We start from the raw sequence: 16,479 nt of genomic DNA on the forward strand, positions 1-16,479 counted from the left end.
AGAAAGAAAATACTTATGAAATAAATTTATATTATTAAAGTAATAAAGCAAAATTAAAGTAGATTATTTTTAATTAACTACTATAAAATTTTATTCAACTGAAACATATTTTGTACAAATCACTTGTAATGAATATATTCTTGTTTACATTATATTTTACAACAACATTTATATATCAATATTACTTTTATTTTTCATTTGTCAGTCTGAATTTAATTTGCAAGTATTCTATCTATTATTGTTCATTGTCTATTTTTAATTAGGAAAGGAATTGTTTTTACACATGAATCAGTAAAAAGGAATGCAGATTTATGAGTAGCAACACAAACATATTGAGAGAATCATGTGGTAACAACCCATTCAATGAGACCATTCTCTGAATGAATTGATATCACATGACAATCCCAACATATTTGTGTTGTTACAACTTGAACTGGACACTCAGAATGGCTCAGAAATTTTCATGGAAGAGTTGACCTGGATTCCATTTTCCATATGATTGCCAGATTATGGGCCTGTTTGAATCCATGAGGAATATGAAATCTTTTATAATCATGGTATTTGTTTAAAAAAATTGTTGGATTTGAAATATTTTTATGGCAGTATGTCATAGCTATAGTCACATTGCAAAACAATATTTTAAGTAAATAATATACTATTAAATATTAAAATATAATTAAATATGTATACATATACATATTTAATTTTAGACTGCATTAGTAATAGTGGGACCCTACATGACATGATGGGATAGTTCTTGCATAAAAGGGAATTAGCTGTGATTTCTTTGAGGATAATGTTGCAATATTAACTTTATCTGAAATGAGATTACAAATTTATTTTGAAGTACACAATAAAAGCATGTGTATCCAATTATAAATGGAGAATTTTCAAGTTTCTTTCAAAGATTGATTCTGGATTTTCTGATTGTTTTCCATTCTTAAGCTTGATGTTTATTAATTAATGAATGTACTGTACCGTGCTCGTAATGCACATTGTTAATTTTTCTGAACTAAAATAAATTTTAGAAAGTATTCAAAAGAATCAGAATTGGGAAAAATTTTGGTATCATCCCATCATTAATTTAATTAATATACATAGAAAAGTCAAAATGTTCTTTATTTTGAGTGTAAGCAGTTTACAATGTTTAAACACAATAGATAGGTAAATATTCATTCTACTTTTTAACAGTCACCTTTTCATTTGAGACAGTTATGATAGATCAAGGGGTTACTTGAATCATTGAGTTCATTGTAACTCCATCTTTGTAGAAAGATGCAGATAGCCAATGTTTGACGTCTTGAATGTCTTCAGACTAGAAGCATAAGCATCAAAAGTGTTTCTTTGGGGAACAGGTAAAAATGATATCAAGACTGTAGGAGAATCAGAATTTCCCAGTACCAAACATTCAACAGATTCAGTGATACTGGAGACATCATAATGAAACTTAGCACTTCATTCTTAAATGTTTACATTATCAATAATGTAAACATTTAAGAAATACAATGCATCCAATCAGATATGCAAAACAAAAATTAAAGAACACTTTTTGACTTTCCTATATATAACATTATTTTGAAATTTAAACTTGAATTTAGTGAATTTGACAAAAATTTAAATATTTTAATTTTAAAATATATTCAGTTAAATACAATAGATATAGCTACATTCATATTTAAAATTGATTTGATTTTAAAATTATATTAAAAATTTTGACAGAATGATCGTGACTACAACTTGCAAGTTTAAAAGTATTTTCAGATTCTAACTTTGGAGAAAATTTTAATTTACTGACAGTTTTATGATGAGCAATATCACAATTTAATTTTGCACATAGTTGCCAATCACTTAACTCCTTTGTTGATTTTTTCCATGAATATAATAATATTTCACCCTTTTCAAGACCTATTGCAATAAGATAGGCTTTAGCTGGTGTGACAAATGGGGCAAAATCAATTGCAGTAACTGAATCATCTGCTTTAAATGGAATAGAACATGGTTGCCATTTACTAGTGACAGTGACTTCATTTATATTTTTATCATATTCCCAAATTACTATTGATTTATCTCTGGAAGCTGTGACAAAATATTCACCATCATGGGACCAAGAACAAGCCCAAATAATACGAGTATGTATTCCAGTTACCTTATTTGTGTAAGCAACTCTCTCATACATATTCTGGTTAGAAATTTTCTTAAACAAAGTCCAACTACGATCTCTAGATACAGAAAGAATGTAATTATCATCTGGAGAAAATGCAATTTGTGTCACAGTTAAATTATGAGAATGCAAAGAAGTGATCTGTTTCCATGTTTTCACATCCCAAAGAATAATTTCTGCATGATCTGCTTTATTTGCTTTACTTGCAGAAGCTATAATTGTGCCTGCATGATTGCAAGCAACAGTATGGATTTCATATCCATGACCATATAATTTTTGTATTTCTGGCCAAAGTGTATTCTGTAAAAGTATATCTTCTGATGGTGGTTGTTGCATTGTAATTGATGTGTAATAGTGATCAGGATATCGATCTTTTGGATGTTTACTTTCAGATTTAACATCATTTATTAAATCTGATTCAAAAACAGCTTTATTAGAGAGACCTAGAGGTGGAACGCTAGCACCTTCAGCATATTCAGAAATTAAATCTAAAGAAATATCTATTTGGCATATTTCTTTTATATTTTTAACAAAGTTTTTTGGAGCTTGAAATACTCTAATTACCTTTTCATCTGCACCGGATACAAATAAAGTTCTATTTATAACTGTTAGACAGTTTATATCATAACCATGAATTTGTGGACGACTTATTTCACACCAAATTCCCTTTTCAGAAGATTTTTGTGGAGCGTGAAGTCTTGTTGTTTGATCAGCACTACAACTAAGAAGATAGTCACCTTTTGGATCCCATGATATATCTACAACTTCCTTGAAGTGACCAGAAATAGTAAAACCAGGTTTCCATACTCCAGATTCTTTATGAAAACTCCATAAATGTAAAGCACCTTGATAACCTTGAGCTAAAATTGATAAGCCATTGGGTGAGAACACTCCACCATAGAAACCAAGAGTATTTCCTCCCACCTCTCCAACTCTAATTTTTTCAAGCCAAATTCCAGATATTTCATCAAACTCCCAAAGAATCATAGTTTTATCCATAGATGCTGATAGTAATTTAGCATCAGAAATTGTTTTTGACGGTAGCCAATGTATACTATATACCCAATCTTCATGACCAGCTGAAACAGATTCTAAATTAACATTATATCTTAATTTTTTTCCATTCCAATCCAAAATAAAAGTATTTTCTTTAAGTTTTAATAAATTGTCATCAGCTTCTTTAGAAATATTCACTGGAGTAATTTTCCATATTCTAATAAAACAGTCTTGTGAACAAGAAGCTAACAAAGCATCACCATTTTCTGTAGTCAGAAAATCCAACCCTCGAATCCAGTCTTCATGTCCTTTGAGTGATAATATATTACTAAACATACTGGTTGCATTTTGAACATAAAGATGTACAACCGTATCATTACCACCAATTGCCAAAATGGGCACTTCATTAAGAAGACAGAATCTAACATCTAATGCAAAACCATGTTTGATTTCAATAGTCTGACTGATGGTAACATTCTCATTTCCACACCATATTTTCACAGTTGAATCACTAGAAGCAGATGCAATTGTCAGTCGTCTAGTGTTATTTGCATCACTCCAGTAAACAGCATCGGCAACAGTAATTGTATTTTGATGTCCTGTAAGTGTGTGAACGACTTCGAATTTGTCAACTGACTTTCTCCACACTAAAACTTTCCTATCAACAGAAGATGACAGAAATTCTTTCGGTTCTGAACCAGACGTACCACATCTGATCCATCGCACGCTAGTAACAGGCTTAGAATGTTCATTTAATGTGCAAATCACTCTTTCACATACCTTATCATACAAAGAAATGGCGTTGCACGTACCAAATATGATCAGGTCATCGTCACCCCAATCTAAGCAATGAGGAGCAGGATTACAACTACAACTCGTATAAATATTTTCAATTTTAGCCATCTCGAAGTTCTAAACCATATACGCACACACGTGTATAACAGCAACAGAACCACACGGTGCGTAGCGTCAAAATTACCAAATTTTCCAATAGAAGTAACCGAAAAGTAGCCAAATTGAAGCACTTAAATATTTACAAAATTATTTAATTTACAATATCAAATTTATTTTAACTAAAAGATAGTAATTTATGTTAAAATTTTTATTAAGATTATTATTATAATATTAAAATAGTTTAATAGTTCGTTTATATAATATGACTTTATTATCGACAGAAAAAAGACGTAATTTGGCATAAAAGGAAGATTTAATTTTACGAGTGTTTTGTTTATATTTCTGAATAGAATATGGTTGCCGGTGCCTTTCCAATCGCGAAATTAGCGACTCTTGCTATACGTCAGATCAGTAAACCACTTTCTAATAGAATAAAAAATAAAGCTAAGTCGAGTCATTTCTTTAGAACTTACATTTGTATGCCTCCTGCACAATGTAAGTATGTATTTGAAGTGAGAATGAAATGGATTAATTAAATGCATTTTAATTTTCTCAACAATTAATACATGCTTTTTTTCAATAGCCAAAATTGTATCAGAAGCAATATTCAGATTTTTAATATTTAATAAATTATTAAATATGTCAAGATATTCTCCATATAAAGATGCTAAATACGAGGGTGATTCAAAAAGTAGGAATATCAATTTGCATATAATTACAAAACATATGTACAGTACTTATTCAGATTTTTTATTTGCCATTTTACATATTAATTTAGCCATTTTCCGACACGATCGCTGCTGTTGCTTAAGTGTTTGTCGTATTGTGTGATCGGTTTTTGAACGCTGTCGTCGTAGCACCATTTTAACCACTGCTTGACTTCGTCTTTCGACTTGTTGGCACTGGTACTTCACCTTTGCCTTCCACCCAGAAACTTGTTTAATTTCCCAGAGGAGTGATGGTCGCTGGGAACCAAGTTCGGACTGTGGGTGGGATGGCGCAGAACATCCCATTTGAAGTGTTGAAGCAGGTGCATGGTATGCTAAGCCGTGTGAGGATGTGCATTACTATAAAATGCTGTAATGTACCGTGCAATCAAAACTAAGTCCAAAAAAAAATGGTGTTAAATAAAATTAGACCTGGACTTTGCTCACAGTGGGTTTATTTACCATGACTTAACAGGAAAAAAAAATTAAATACAATGCCTAGGTAAGCAAAAAAATCCGAGATAATATTAAGTTGAAGTATAATATATAAAACAACAAGAAGTATGAACAAGAAGTTAGTAGTAATGAAATATTTCAAATATTCAAAACAATACGTCAAAATCAATTATGTACAAGAAAAAAAAAAAGCAGAATTATAAAAAAAATTCTTTTTCCCAACTTGGGACATACAACTAATTTAATCTCCATTCATATCGACTAAATTCAAAAACAGAATAGACCTCTTATGAGTTAAGCACTTAACCATCACCAAATACTGCTAGACAATTTGGTCCAAAAATAGATTGCCTTTGACACTTGTACTCTGAAGTTTGCTTTTGGGAGCTACCTCCCTCCATTGGATGGGTAGGTTGTCTTTTATCTGGCTTACAAAGTGTAATGCCACACTATCCTACTTACATATTTCTGAGTGTTACAGGGTCAATCACGTATGCAAGTGAATGTTTGTTTTTAATTTTGGAATTTAGTTTATTTTGGGGTTTTTGGGAGTTTGTCCTTAAAACATAATAAAACATTTCCAAAAAGAAAATATTAGTAACTAAAAATAATGCCCAAAACATAAAATAGCAATCAGGCTTTGACTCCTTATGATGCCATGCCACTTCTTTTGAATGTGATCATGTTATCTGTGCATCCTGTCATGTGACTCTGTGCATCCTGTCATGTTATCATACACTGCTGTAATGTGATGGTGAATGGCCTGTGGATGAATGCTTTCAGCATTCAGAAACCAAAAAACAACATGCACTTTGTATGCTGTTTTGTTAATTTTTTCTGCCATTTTAACAAATTACAACAACTGTACAATGCACTCGATCAACAGGTAAGTTTGAGCAAAGTATATGTTTGACTGAGGATAGTTAACTTTGCCTGCTTATATCTGTTGCTCTCAACACCATTTATGAGCAAACAGTATTATTACTTTCTGGATGACACTCACACATGGTGTTTCAAAAATATGGGCAAAACTTCAGGAATGGATTCCTTGTATATAGTGAAGAAAAATAACTTACTTTAATATTAGTCCTGAAATGCTTTGTTTCAGAGTTAAAAGGCTATCTGGTAAAACCTTAGTGCACTCAATGTATTCATCGCTGCAATAAAATCCAAGTCTCTTGTAAACATACATGGTAAATGTGTGCCTATGTCTAGATTGAATGATGTTAAACTGCATTTAAAGCTACTTCATTTTGTTGGGGCATTAATTTTTTGATGTATTTGACTGCAGTGGATGATGCCAAAACTCTCCTTTATGAGCAAATTATGCAGCTAGTCAGATAATAGATGTTATGCAAGAACTTGAATGTGTGTTTAGGGTGCAATGAGACTAAAAGCTAAGGCCTATATTCAAACAGGAAAGGACATTTAGAACATTTCATGTGAGATAATACAGAGAGAGTATTTTATTAATTAACTGAAAAGAAGCATTTCTGGTTCTATGTTGTTACAACTTATTTTTTTCTCTATATATGAAAAATTACTCTCGAAGTCTTGCTCCATATTTTTGAAACACAACAATCTTAAACAAGAAATCATAATTATACAAAATTGTCCAATCTCTAGAAATATAAAAACAAAGACAAGATAGAAAAATCTCAATAACTTTGAATTCATAAAGAAGGAACATTCAATGAAGTAAATATGTTGGTATGCTTAAAAACATACAAAATTTTGGTACTTGCAAGCCTTACTGGATCATCATTCAGAGTTGTAAATTCTTAAAACAAAAATGAACATTGTAAACTTATAAATTTTCCAAATGCCCAAAATAAAAACTTAGTTCTTGCTTCAGATTTAGCGTGAAGTATGCACAATATTTTATTAATAAAAAGAAATGCAATACCTCCCTATTAAACGTAGCTTATAAATAATTGATAAACATTGACCATCAAAACACATGAATTAGTATTCTATATAAAACACAACTTTAAATTCTATCACATACAACCAAACAGTTTGTTCTGTGTAACTCTACAGCTTCTGCAGATTACTTATGTTGCACAATGATGAGTGATTTTGATTTTGAGAACTGCAGAACACAAAATGTCTTTTATGCTGTGGGTTGCCATTTTTGTTTATGGTGCTTCCTAGAGATAGTAAATAACAAGGCATTTAAATTTAGATGGAAAATGAAACTTGGACAGCTATTCTATTGATTGGTATACATTACATACTTCTCATATAATAATTAATATAATTGCAATAATTTAAAACAGTAGCATTCATAAGTTCCTGTAAAAGCTGAATAAGTTAAATATCAAAACATATTTAGAAACTAGAAACTAGATATATTGTTATGAAATAACTGAATTAATTGAAATGTAAAAAATACAATAGATTATCTGTTTTGTAACTGTTCACTTTACAAAATTACTTTCATGATTAATAGAAAATTTATATTTATTTAATTTATAATAATATTGAATGTATAAAATGCCATATTTAAGTAACCTATTTTTTGTTGATTGTTTTAGTGTTTTAGCAAAATTTATTTCCAGGTAGGAAACCTCAATATATGACATCAGGTCTAAAGGAAATTCGATTTTGATTTATGATGACACTTTAACAGCAGTCTTTGTGAACCAATTAGGTCATAAAGTCACCTACTGTATAAATGAATATATAAAATGAAAACCAGAATTGTAATTTTATTCATTTTTCTTCTACATTTGTTTAATCTACATTTTAATTTCTTTAATTTAAATAAAAATTACAATTTATTAAACCACACTACACTTGATTCAGTTTTATAAAGTGCTGGTTTCCATATTTAAAAAAGGATAAGTGTTTAGCTTTCTTATTTGTTACTCCAAATTTTGGACTTTAAATTGAGCTATTAAGATTATTTCTTTGAATAAATCAACATTAAAAATGTAATAAAATTACAGTTTTTATTGAATAGAGAATATACAGGGTGTTCCCTTCAAATATTCTTAGTTTTGTGGATTAATTTTGGGGGAAAAAAAATTGAGTATAGCACTGCACTAGTAATAGAAAGTGCATCTGAAAAAGTTAGTTAAATCAGCATATTTACACACATGCTCCTGAGGCAAGTACATTTAAGATGCAGCATACATTGTAACATAGCCAGTGGCATAGCAAGGGGGTGCAAGGAAACACTCTGCACCCCCTTGCTACTGTCATGCACCAGGTGCCACTTGCAGAGGGGCACCCAAATGGTCTCCAAGACAAACTATATGTGTTTCTGGAGGGGGAGGTGCCAATAAAGTGTCATGCCTCAGGTGCCAGTTATGTTTGCTATGCCACTGTAGTCAGCATGTTAGTAGTCATGTTAATGACATCTGCACTTCTATGCAAGGCTTTCATATCTGGCACTTTTATAGCACACACATAATCCTTGACATGTCCACAAAGAAAGCAGTTTAAAGAATTGATGTCAGCTGATCGGGTGGACCAAGTATTGGGGCCCCAGCAAACTATACCGTGTAGTATATGGAGGTCTAGAATGCTATTGTGCAGCAATAACCCTTTCAAATTCACATGAAACTTTGAGTATTGACCAAAATTTTCCAACACATTTCATTCATCTATCTGAACAAATGGCTTTTACAGAACAATTTCAAATTAGGGAAGTTCAAGGGGAATTTAACTGTAAAGGGGAAATACTGTACTTGATAATTTCTTAAAACAAAGATTAGAGAAAATTTTATATATTCAATTAAAATATGAGTATGATAAGACTGTTGATATTCACGTTGATTTAATTATTTATTACATTTAATATATTATTTTTATTAATAAGAAAATTTTAAAATTTAAATAATTAATTATGTGAAATGCTTTTAATATTTACAGTATATCATTGGTTGGAAGTGAATGTCAAAATGAGGATTTTGAATCTTGGAAAACCGGCGGACGTTCCTAAATTAAACGAATCTATGGCAATAGAACTCGGTGCTGAATTATTAGGTGAAACTATCATATTTGGAATTGCGGCTCTAACAATAGTAGCAGAATATATCAGGCAGTCATTAAAAGAGAAAGATAAAGAATTTAAGCAAGAGACTAGACTGCAAAATATAGAAACTAATATGAAAAGATTACAAGAAGTAGTTCATGATCAAAATCTTTTAATAGTGGAATTAAAGCAATTAAGTGAACAGCAGAAATTTTCATTAAGTAATTTAATAAATAAAATGAAAAAAGAAACAAAATCAAAAAATGAAGCTGCATTAAAAAAAGAAAACTCAACAAAACTAAATCCTAAAAATGTTAATTTAATTGATTGTGTCACAGAAGACGTGAAGAAAAATTTTGGATTATGTCCCTTGGACGAAAAAGATGAAAATTACTCTTGTCTTATCTGCAAGAAATACGGATTTAAAACAAAAACTTTGCATCCTAAAAAGGAGGACAAAATAGAGAAAATTCTAAAAATGCCGACCAGTCGCCTACAGTTGGCTTTATTTGATGCTGTCAAAGCTATCAGGGGACCTAAAAAGGAAAGCAGAGCCATTTCTGCAACACCGGTAGCTAAGAATACGGTTCGGAGTTCTTCCAGATCTATAATTCAGGATGCAATATTAGATGCTTCCAAATTAATAACTGGGGATGGAAAAAATGGTAGTAAGTTGAATAAAAAATTTTCATATCCTATTCATTATGCAGAATTAGATTTAATTAAGGAAAATAATCCTTTACAAAATGCCATTGAAGATGCTTTAGATGTCTTGTTTGGTGAAGTGCACTTGTCAGTGTATAATATACCTAAAAAAATAGATAATTCTGTTAAAACCGAAAGCAAATATAAAATAGAAAATTATTATCAATCCAATATCTTCCATGATGCATTAGATGAAGCTGTTGAATATATAATTAGAGAAGAATGAACTGTATTATGTATAAACTTGCAGTTGTGATTTTGATCAAATCAACATATTTATTACAGACATTTTTGTTGTTTTTTTTTTATAAATTCTTTACAATAGAATAAATTCCATACTTGTAATTATACATGTGATATTGATTACTTATGCTTATGTATTTTTAATGTTGCTGCACTAGTAGCATGAAATGAAAAATTAAAAGTTAATAATGAATAATTTGAAGTAATTTTTATTGAACAATTTCTAGTTTTTCACAAATAAACTTATTAAAAAAGAAAAAATGCATTGTTGAATGCTTAAAACATTTTGGGCTTAATTTTCAAGCTTAATTTATTCTAAATAACTGAAATGATTAAGCTTAAGTAGTTAAAAATATTTGATTTTATGGTACGAAATGTTTTATAAATTTTAACATTCAAAATACAGTGTCTTCCAAAAAGAATGCTCCATTTTAAATTCTTGTAATTATATTAATTATTATCTGAAAATATTGTAATGTACAGTACTGTACATTGGAAAACTGAAACTGATCAACTTTCGTATTTACTCATTATAGTTTCTTGATGAACCTTGTGTCATGTGGCACACATCCAACCAATACTGAAATTCTTCTATGCTTGCCTTAGTATATCCACGTCACTTTTCCCATGGCAGGCGCAATTCTATGGCTCCTACAGATTAATTCATGTTGCATGGTAATGAATGTTCACGACGTTGCAAACTGCAGAATACAAAATGCTTTCTCCGTTGAGTTGCCATTTTCATTTACTGTGCTTTCTCAAGGAAATAGATGAATGCAGATAGAAAATGATACTTTGATAGTTACTATATCAATGGTTTATATTGCAAACTTCTTGGATAATAATTAACATAATTATAGTAATTTAAAATGGTAGCATTCATTTTGAAAGACTTAGTAAATTATTTTTAGTTTAAACAGTTTGTCGTAATTTAATTGTGAAGTAATTTGTAGAAATAGAATTGTTCGAAAATATAATAAATTACATAACTGCATGACAGTTTTATGTTCTTACTTCAAATTATTCTTTGTTTATAAATTTCTCAAATGTACAAATGCATACATAAACAAGCTAGTCATTTACTTATAAATAAAATGTTATGTATATTTAAGTTGATTTATTGATTTATATTTAAAAAAATATACAGGCTATATCAGGAAGAAACATAAATACTTGGGGAAATGAATCCTTACAACAAGAGAAAAGTCCATTAGATCTAGTAAGGAAGAGTTTTTGAGGAAAATACACAAATGTCAGTGATCTATTGTGATTTTTTTTATAGATCCTGCTTTGCTGAACATGTCGAGCATGATTCTCTACACAGATAGAAGGTCCTGTGATGAACTTGTGATGTATCCAGATAAATGCTGCCATAGTTATCAGAGAGGGAGAGACACCCTTTGAAGAAGTACACATTTTGTTGTAGAATGATCAAAAACTATCAAAGCCAGTGTGGCCATTTCAAGAACCTTTTCTGATGTTACAATGCTCCTGTCATGGATCATCATCAGATGCAATGGAACATAAGTACAGTACAATACATATTGTACTGTACTTATGTCCCATTGCATCTTGGTTTCTAATGTCAGCTGTTACATTTACACTTGACATTTCAAATTTTAAAACATTTGTACTGGTTTTCAGCAAAGCATTGAAAACCTGGACTAATTGGGGCCAAACCACTTCTGGATTTTCAAATATGTAAATTAATATTTATTTCTTGATGATAATGTGGTTTTTTGATATCTGGATTTTTGTCATTTCACTGAATTAGTAAATTGCTCACAAAAAAGTTCACTTAGACTTTTTTCATGTACTACTACCACACATTCACCTCCTGCAGTATTTACCTTTCCTCCTGATGTACCCTCTGCACATATTTCTATATGAAACTTCACTAAGATTTTAAAATCTGAATCATAGAAATCCATTTTTAAATTTAACATATAAGATTATTTTCAAAGGAAAGGTTCAACGTGTTTCTTTTCACTTGGATATTTGCTTATTGTGTGCGAAATTAATGATCATATGCACATTATTTTCATAAATTGAGAATGACAAAGACTAAAATATGAATAAAAAATAAGAATCATAATAGAAAAATTACATTCAAATCTTGGTTTCTATTCATGTGTTGTTTTAAAACTACAAATAAACCTTTAAACTCCAGCTTGTAAACAACTTTTGATAAAGAAACATTTTTAACTTCGTTAAATGTTTATGTGCTGGAGTTTAAAGGTGCATTTGTAGTTTTAATTGTTTCCTCCATTTTCACGGTGTGTATGTTTTACGAATCCATTTATACGGCGAAACCCGATAATACAAGTAAATACACTACATCAACCCGTTCATTTATGGCTGTTGTGAGTGTATTTATGCTCATTTTCTTTTTGCATCCTTTTCTTCTGATTTTGAGAAATTTTGGGAATTTAGACAAAAACATTTCAAATATTGTTGTGAGATGCAATACAGGAAATTTGATGGTGAATTCTAAATATTGAATTATTGCTTCTCTACTTATGGAGAAAGTGTATTCAGACTTTTTGTAGGTAAAAAAAATTCTACATCCATAATTAATAAAATTAATGTCATTGTTACAGCCACAGTAATGCCATATCTTTGATTAAAAACATAAGTTTTTTACAGCTGCCATTCTTTATTGTAGTGTAACAGTGAATTATGAAGATAAACTACTTAAGAAAGCCAAGCATGTTGATCATTATGCTCTGTGACTTATTCTTCCATACTAAATGTTGATCCATCAACATTCCATTCAAGAAATCATCTAATTTCATTTATTTTTCTTTAATGCTGTATTTCTTGCTGCTTTTATTTTTCAAATGAATGTTCTACAATTTGCACGTTTTCTTCTTGTTTTATTTGTTTTAAAATCGAGCAAAATTTTCCACTAAAATTGTGAGAAATTTTTAAATGGCATATTCATTCAAACAAAAACAATGCACCGTAATTTTGTTGAAGCGTTGACAATTACGAAAAATGTGCGTGACGTAACGCTTTTTATAGATATATTTCTTCGAATTTATGAAATTTCGTTAAATTCATGAATTTTCCTGAAATATCAAATCATTTTTCAACGTTTATTTGAAGAAATAATTGATATCAGGCACAGATTTCGTGAGGAAGATATGACGTTAATTAATTAGTGAGCCCGTTTATGGGCATGGTAGTGCATGAAAATGAACCGCTTTAGTAACTTCAAAATGAAAAGATCTTAAAAATTCGCAATGTTGTGAGAATTTAAGTAGCGTATTGCAATTCTGCAAACGTCTAGTCGCCAAAATATCCAATTTTTCGGCTTTTTTTTTATAACGCAGATAAATGATGTTAAATTTTTAAATTAACTTTGTGTTAATTATTAACACAAATAAGATAAAATGAAAGAAAATTTATGAGAATTCCACGTCCGGATGGCAGAAGCGATCAAAGGCGCCATCCTACCGCTCTGGGAGATCCGGGATCGAATCCGGGAGGCCGAAAATCCTAAAAAATTTTCGGTGTGGTCTGTCCCGATATTTCGGCGTCGTTACTACTGTGGGCTTGGCCGAACTCACGAACAGTATAGAAAAATGGCTCTTTTAATGTTTGTCGGACGGAGTTAAACGAAAATCCTCGTAATAATAAAAAATTAAATAATATGCGTACGTATAAAGAATGTATCTTATATAATTATATTAATTATAAATAAAAATATTATTTTACTAATTTATATTAGTTACATTAAAATAATAATGCTATCAATAGTTAATATATATAAATATACATTAATATATATAACGTTTATTGGCGCTGTAATCGGATAACATTGCTCGAGGCGCCTCCTCGCGACAATTTTTGGAACTATTTCGACAAAATAGAAATGAACTTGAAAAGATGTCTAGTAAAATAGCGAAAGGAAACGATTTTCTTATAATATTACGTGGCTTAGACATCGTTGCTAAGGCTTTTTCACTTCACCAAAGGAATATATTATATCAAAAATGGCGAAATTCCAGTTTGAATCCCGTTATAAAGGAGACGATACCGAGAAAGGTGGAGGATGCGCTCAGTGGTGTTATATCGGGGGATCTAGGAGAAAAGGGTAGAAAAGTAGCTTCAGAAATTGTTGGAAGGACTGCAGTCGTTGTGGAAGGAGCAAAGGAATATTCGAAATTTGTTTTTCAACCATCAGAGAAGGAGTTTGACGTCAGCCACGAGTTACTAGAATCAAAAGATAGAGATGTAATAGAGGATAATGAAAATTCACAAAAGAAATTAAGCGCTGTCTCAATGGATGTGAAGATCAAAAATGGAAATTCAACAGTGCCAAATATGGAGAAAAATATAAAATATCCTCCCAAAATTAAACACGCAAAGAATACGGAAAGTCTTCACCTCAAACTCAAAACGCCAAAGAACCAAATGAGCAAATTGTCTAAAGAAAGCAAAGTACCAGCTACGAGAATTAGTAGATTGTTGTCTTATGGCGGTTTGGCAGCTGGTCTGGGCGTCGGCGCTCTTGCCGAAGTAACGAGGCGATCTTTAGGTATCGCACAGAGTAAACGGTCGGACGGCGGTTCTCTTTTCGAGAAAAATCCTTTTCTGACTGAGGCGAATGCAAACAGGATCGTAGATACGCTGTGCCGAGTGAGAGGTGCTGCATTAAAAATGGGACAGATGCTAAGCATTCAGGATAATTATATGATTAATCCTCAATTGCAAGTTGTGTTTGAAAGAGTGAGACAGTCTGCAGATTTCATGCCGTTTTGGCAAGTTGAAAGGGTGTTGAGTCAAGAATTTGGTGTGGAGTGGAGAGAGAAGTTTAAAACTTTTGAAACAAAACCTTTTGCCGCCGCTTCGATCGGACAGGTTCATCTTGCCACCTTACACGATGGAACTGAAGTTGCGATGAAAATTCAATATCCGGGCGTGGCCGAAAGTATCGAGAGTGATATAAAAAACTTACTGGGCATACTGAACGTGTGGAATATTCTTCCGAGAGGTTTGTTTATCGAAAATTTAAGCACAGTAGCTCGTCGTGAATTGGCTTGGGAAGTGGATTACGTAAGAGAAGCCGAATGTGCTAGACGGTTTAAAGAATTAATTACTCCATATCCGGAGTTCCACGTTCCGGATATAGTCGATGAATTTTGCACTAAACAAATACTTACCTCTCATTACATCAAAGGTATCCCGGTGGATCAGTTAATAGACGTCGAACAACAGTTAAGGAACGAAATATGTCAGCGTCTGGTATTCTTAAGTTTAATAGAGCTGTTTTGGTTTAGATTCATGCAAACGGATCCAAATTGGTCTAACTTCTTTTATCTACCGGAAACAAATCAGATAGCCTTGTTAGATTTCGGTGCCTGCCGCAACTACGATAAAGAATTTGTAGATAAATATATGCTAGTTATTAAAGCGGCAGCCGATCAAAATAAATCAAAGGTGATAAAATATTCGAGAGATATCGGTTTCTTATCGGGATACGAATCGAAAGAGATGGAGAATGCCCATTTGGATGCCGTTATGACTCTCGGAGAAGCATTTGCATACGACGGAGATTTTAATTTCGGATGTCAAAGTACTACCAAACGCATACACGGATTAGTGCCTGTTATGATAAAACAGCGATTAGTTCCTCCACCAGAGGAAACGTACTCTCTACATCGTAAACTGTCTGGTGTTTTCTTGCTTTGTACCAAACTGAAAGCAAATATTAATTGTAAAAAATTATTTGATGAAGTTTATAATAGTTACAGGTTTGAGTGATGATTGATCTCAATTGAAAATGTATATTTTTGATTTATTTTAGTCAGATTGTTATTTTTAATAAAAGTTGTTATGGAATAACATTGTATAGACAAATAAAGTTTTTGCATGCTTCTTTGACTTAATTTACCAATTAAAGATTAAAATCTACAATTATAATGGAAGTTTTCAGCATTATTTTAGCTTTGAAGAAAACATTTTTGCTTCAAATTTATAGTTTTTGTTCAATTTTTAAATTGTGATGTGTCCAATCAGTATGTAATGTTATTTAATGGAGATTGAATACTAGCCACACATGGGGGATTGGCGAGGTTAAATTGGGATAGGGCAATAAAAACAATGGCCTTAATAACTAAAATGTCTATTTATTGACCTCAATATTTACAATAATAAAACTGTAAAACAGAAAAATTGCTTTGACTAACATTAATGAGATGGGATTCCAACATGTCCCATAGACTTAACATTGTACAGTACCTTTACCATGGCTGAACCATTGCACCTTGCTCAAATTTCTCTCCAGTGACATCATCTACTGAGTCAAAGCTTTAATCTGATATTTGAAC

General features: G+C 31.3%; 3 protein-coding genes across 5 annotated transcripts; 2 read left to right on the plus strand and 1 right to left on the minus strand.

Annotated features, from left to right (window-relative positions):
* Positions 1-1,609: 1,609 nt before the first annotated feature.
* On the minus strand, positions 1,610-4,129 carry Elp2 (elongator complex protein 2). Its single transcript, XM_067267509.1, has one exon. The coding sequence runs from the start codon at positions 4,058-4,060 to the stop codon at positions 1,676-1,678; it is 2,385 nt and encodes a 794-aa protein (XP_067123610.1). The 5' UTR covers positions 4,061-4,129; the 3' UTR covers positions 1,610-1,675.
* A 211-nt stretch (positions 4,130-4,340) lies between these two features.
* LOC136972867 (uncharacterized) lies at positions 4,341-10,251 on the plus strand. 3 transcript variants are annotated; one of them, XM_067267510.1, is made up of 2 exons: positions 4,341-4,546; positions 9,094-10,251. In XM_067267510.1, exons 1-2 carry the CDS (start codon positions 4,405-4,407, stop codon positions 10,125-10,127), a joined length of 1,176 nt encoding a protein of 391 aa, XP_067123611.1. In that variant the 5' UTR covers positions 4,341-4,404; the 3' UTR covers positions 10,128-10,251. The 3 variants fall into 3 exon arrangements, with proteins under 3 accessions (XP_067123611.1, XP_067123614.1, XP_067123612.1); XM_067267513.1 differs by lacking the exon at positions 4,341-4,546 and adding an exon at positions 5,096-5,260; XM_067267511.1 differs by lacking the exon at positions 4,341-4,546 and adding an exon at positions 7,703-7,919.
* A 3,716-nt stretch (positions 10,252-13,967) lies between these two features.
* Positions 13,968-16,028, plus strand: Coq8 (ubiquinone biosynthesis protein COQ8, mitochondrial). Its single transcript, XM_067267514.1, has one exon. It carries the CDS (start codon positions 14,036-14,038, stop codon positions 15,911-15,913), a length of 1,878 nt encoding a protein of 625 aa, XP_067123615.1. The 5' UTR covers positions 13,968-14,035; the 3' UTR covers positions 15,914-16,028.
* Positions 16,029-16,479: the final 451 nt, after the last annotated feature.

This window comes from Centruroides vittatus, unplaced genomic scaffold, assembly GCF_030686945.1.
Source record: "Centruroides vittatus isolate TY-2023 unplaced genomic scaffold, ASM3068694v2 contig_3050, whole genome shotgun sequence".
Lineage (NCBI taxonomy): Eukaryota > Metazoa > Arthropoda > Arachnida > Scorpiones > Buthidae > Centruroides > Centruroides vittatus.

What these genes read in the sequence shown, in the direction of transcription:
- Elp2 (XM_067267509.1), bottom strand. Translation starts at nt 4,060, where the DNA reads ATGGCTAAAATTGAAAATATTTATACGAGTTGTAGTTGTAATCCTGCT.
- LOC136972867 (XM_067267510.1), top strand. Translation starts at nt 4,405, where the DNA reads ATGGTTGCCGGTGCCTTTCCAATCGCGAAATTAGCGACTCTTGCTATA. An exon ending in TTGTATGCCTCCTGCACAAT is followed by an intron (nt 4,547 to 9,093) that starts GTAAGTATGTAT and finishes TAATATTTACAG; the next exon opens with TATATCATTGGTTGGAAGTG.
- Coq8 (XM_067267514.1), top strand. Translation starts at nt 14,036, where the DNA reads ATGTCTAGTAAAATAGCGAAAGGAAACGATTTTCTTATAATATTACGT.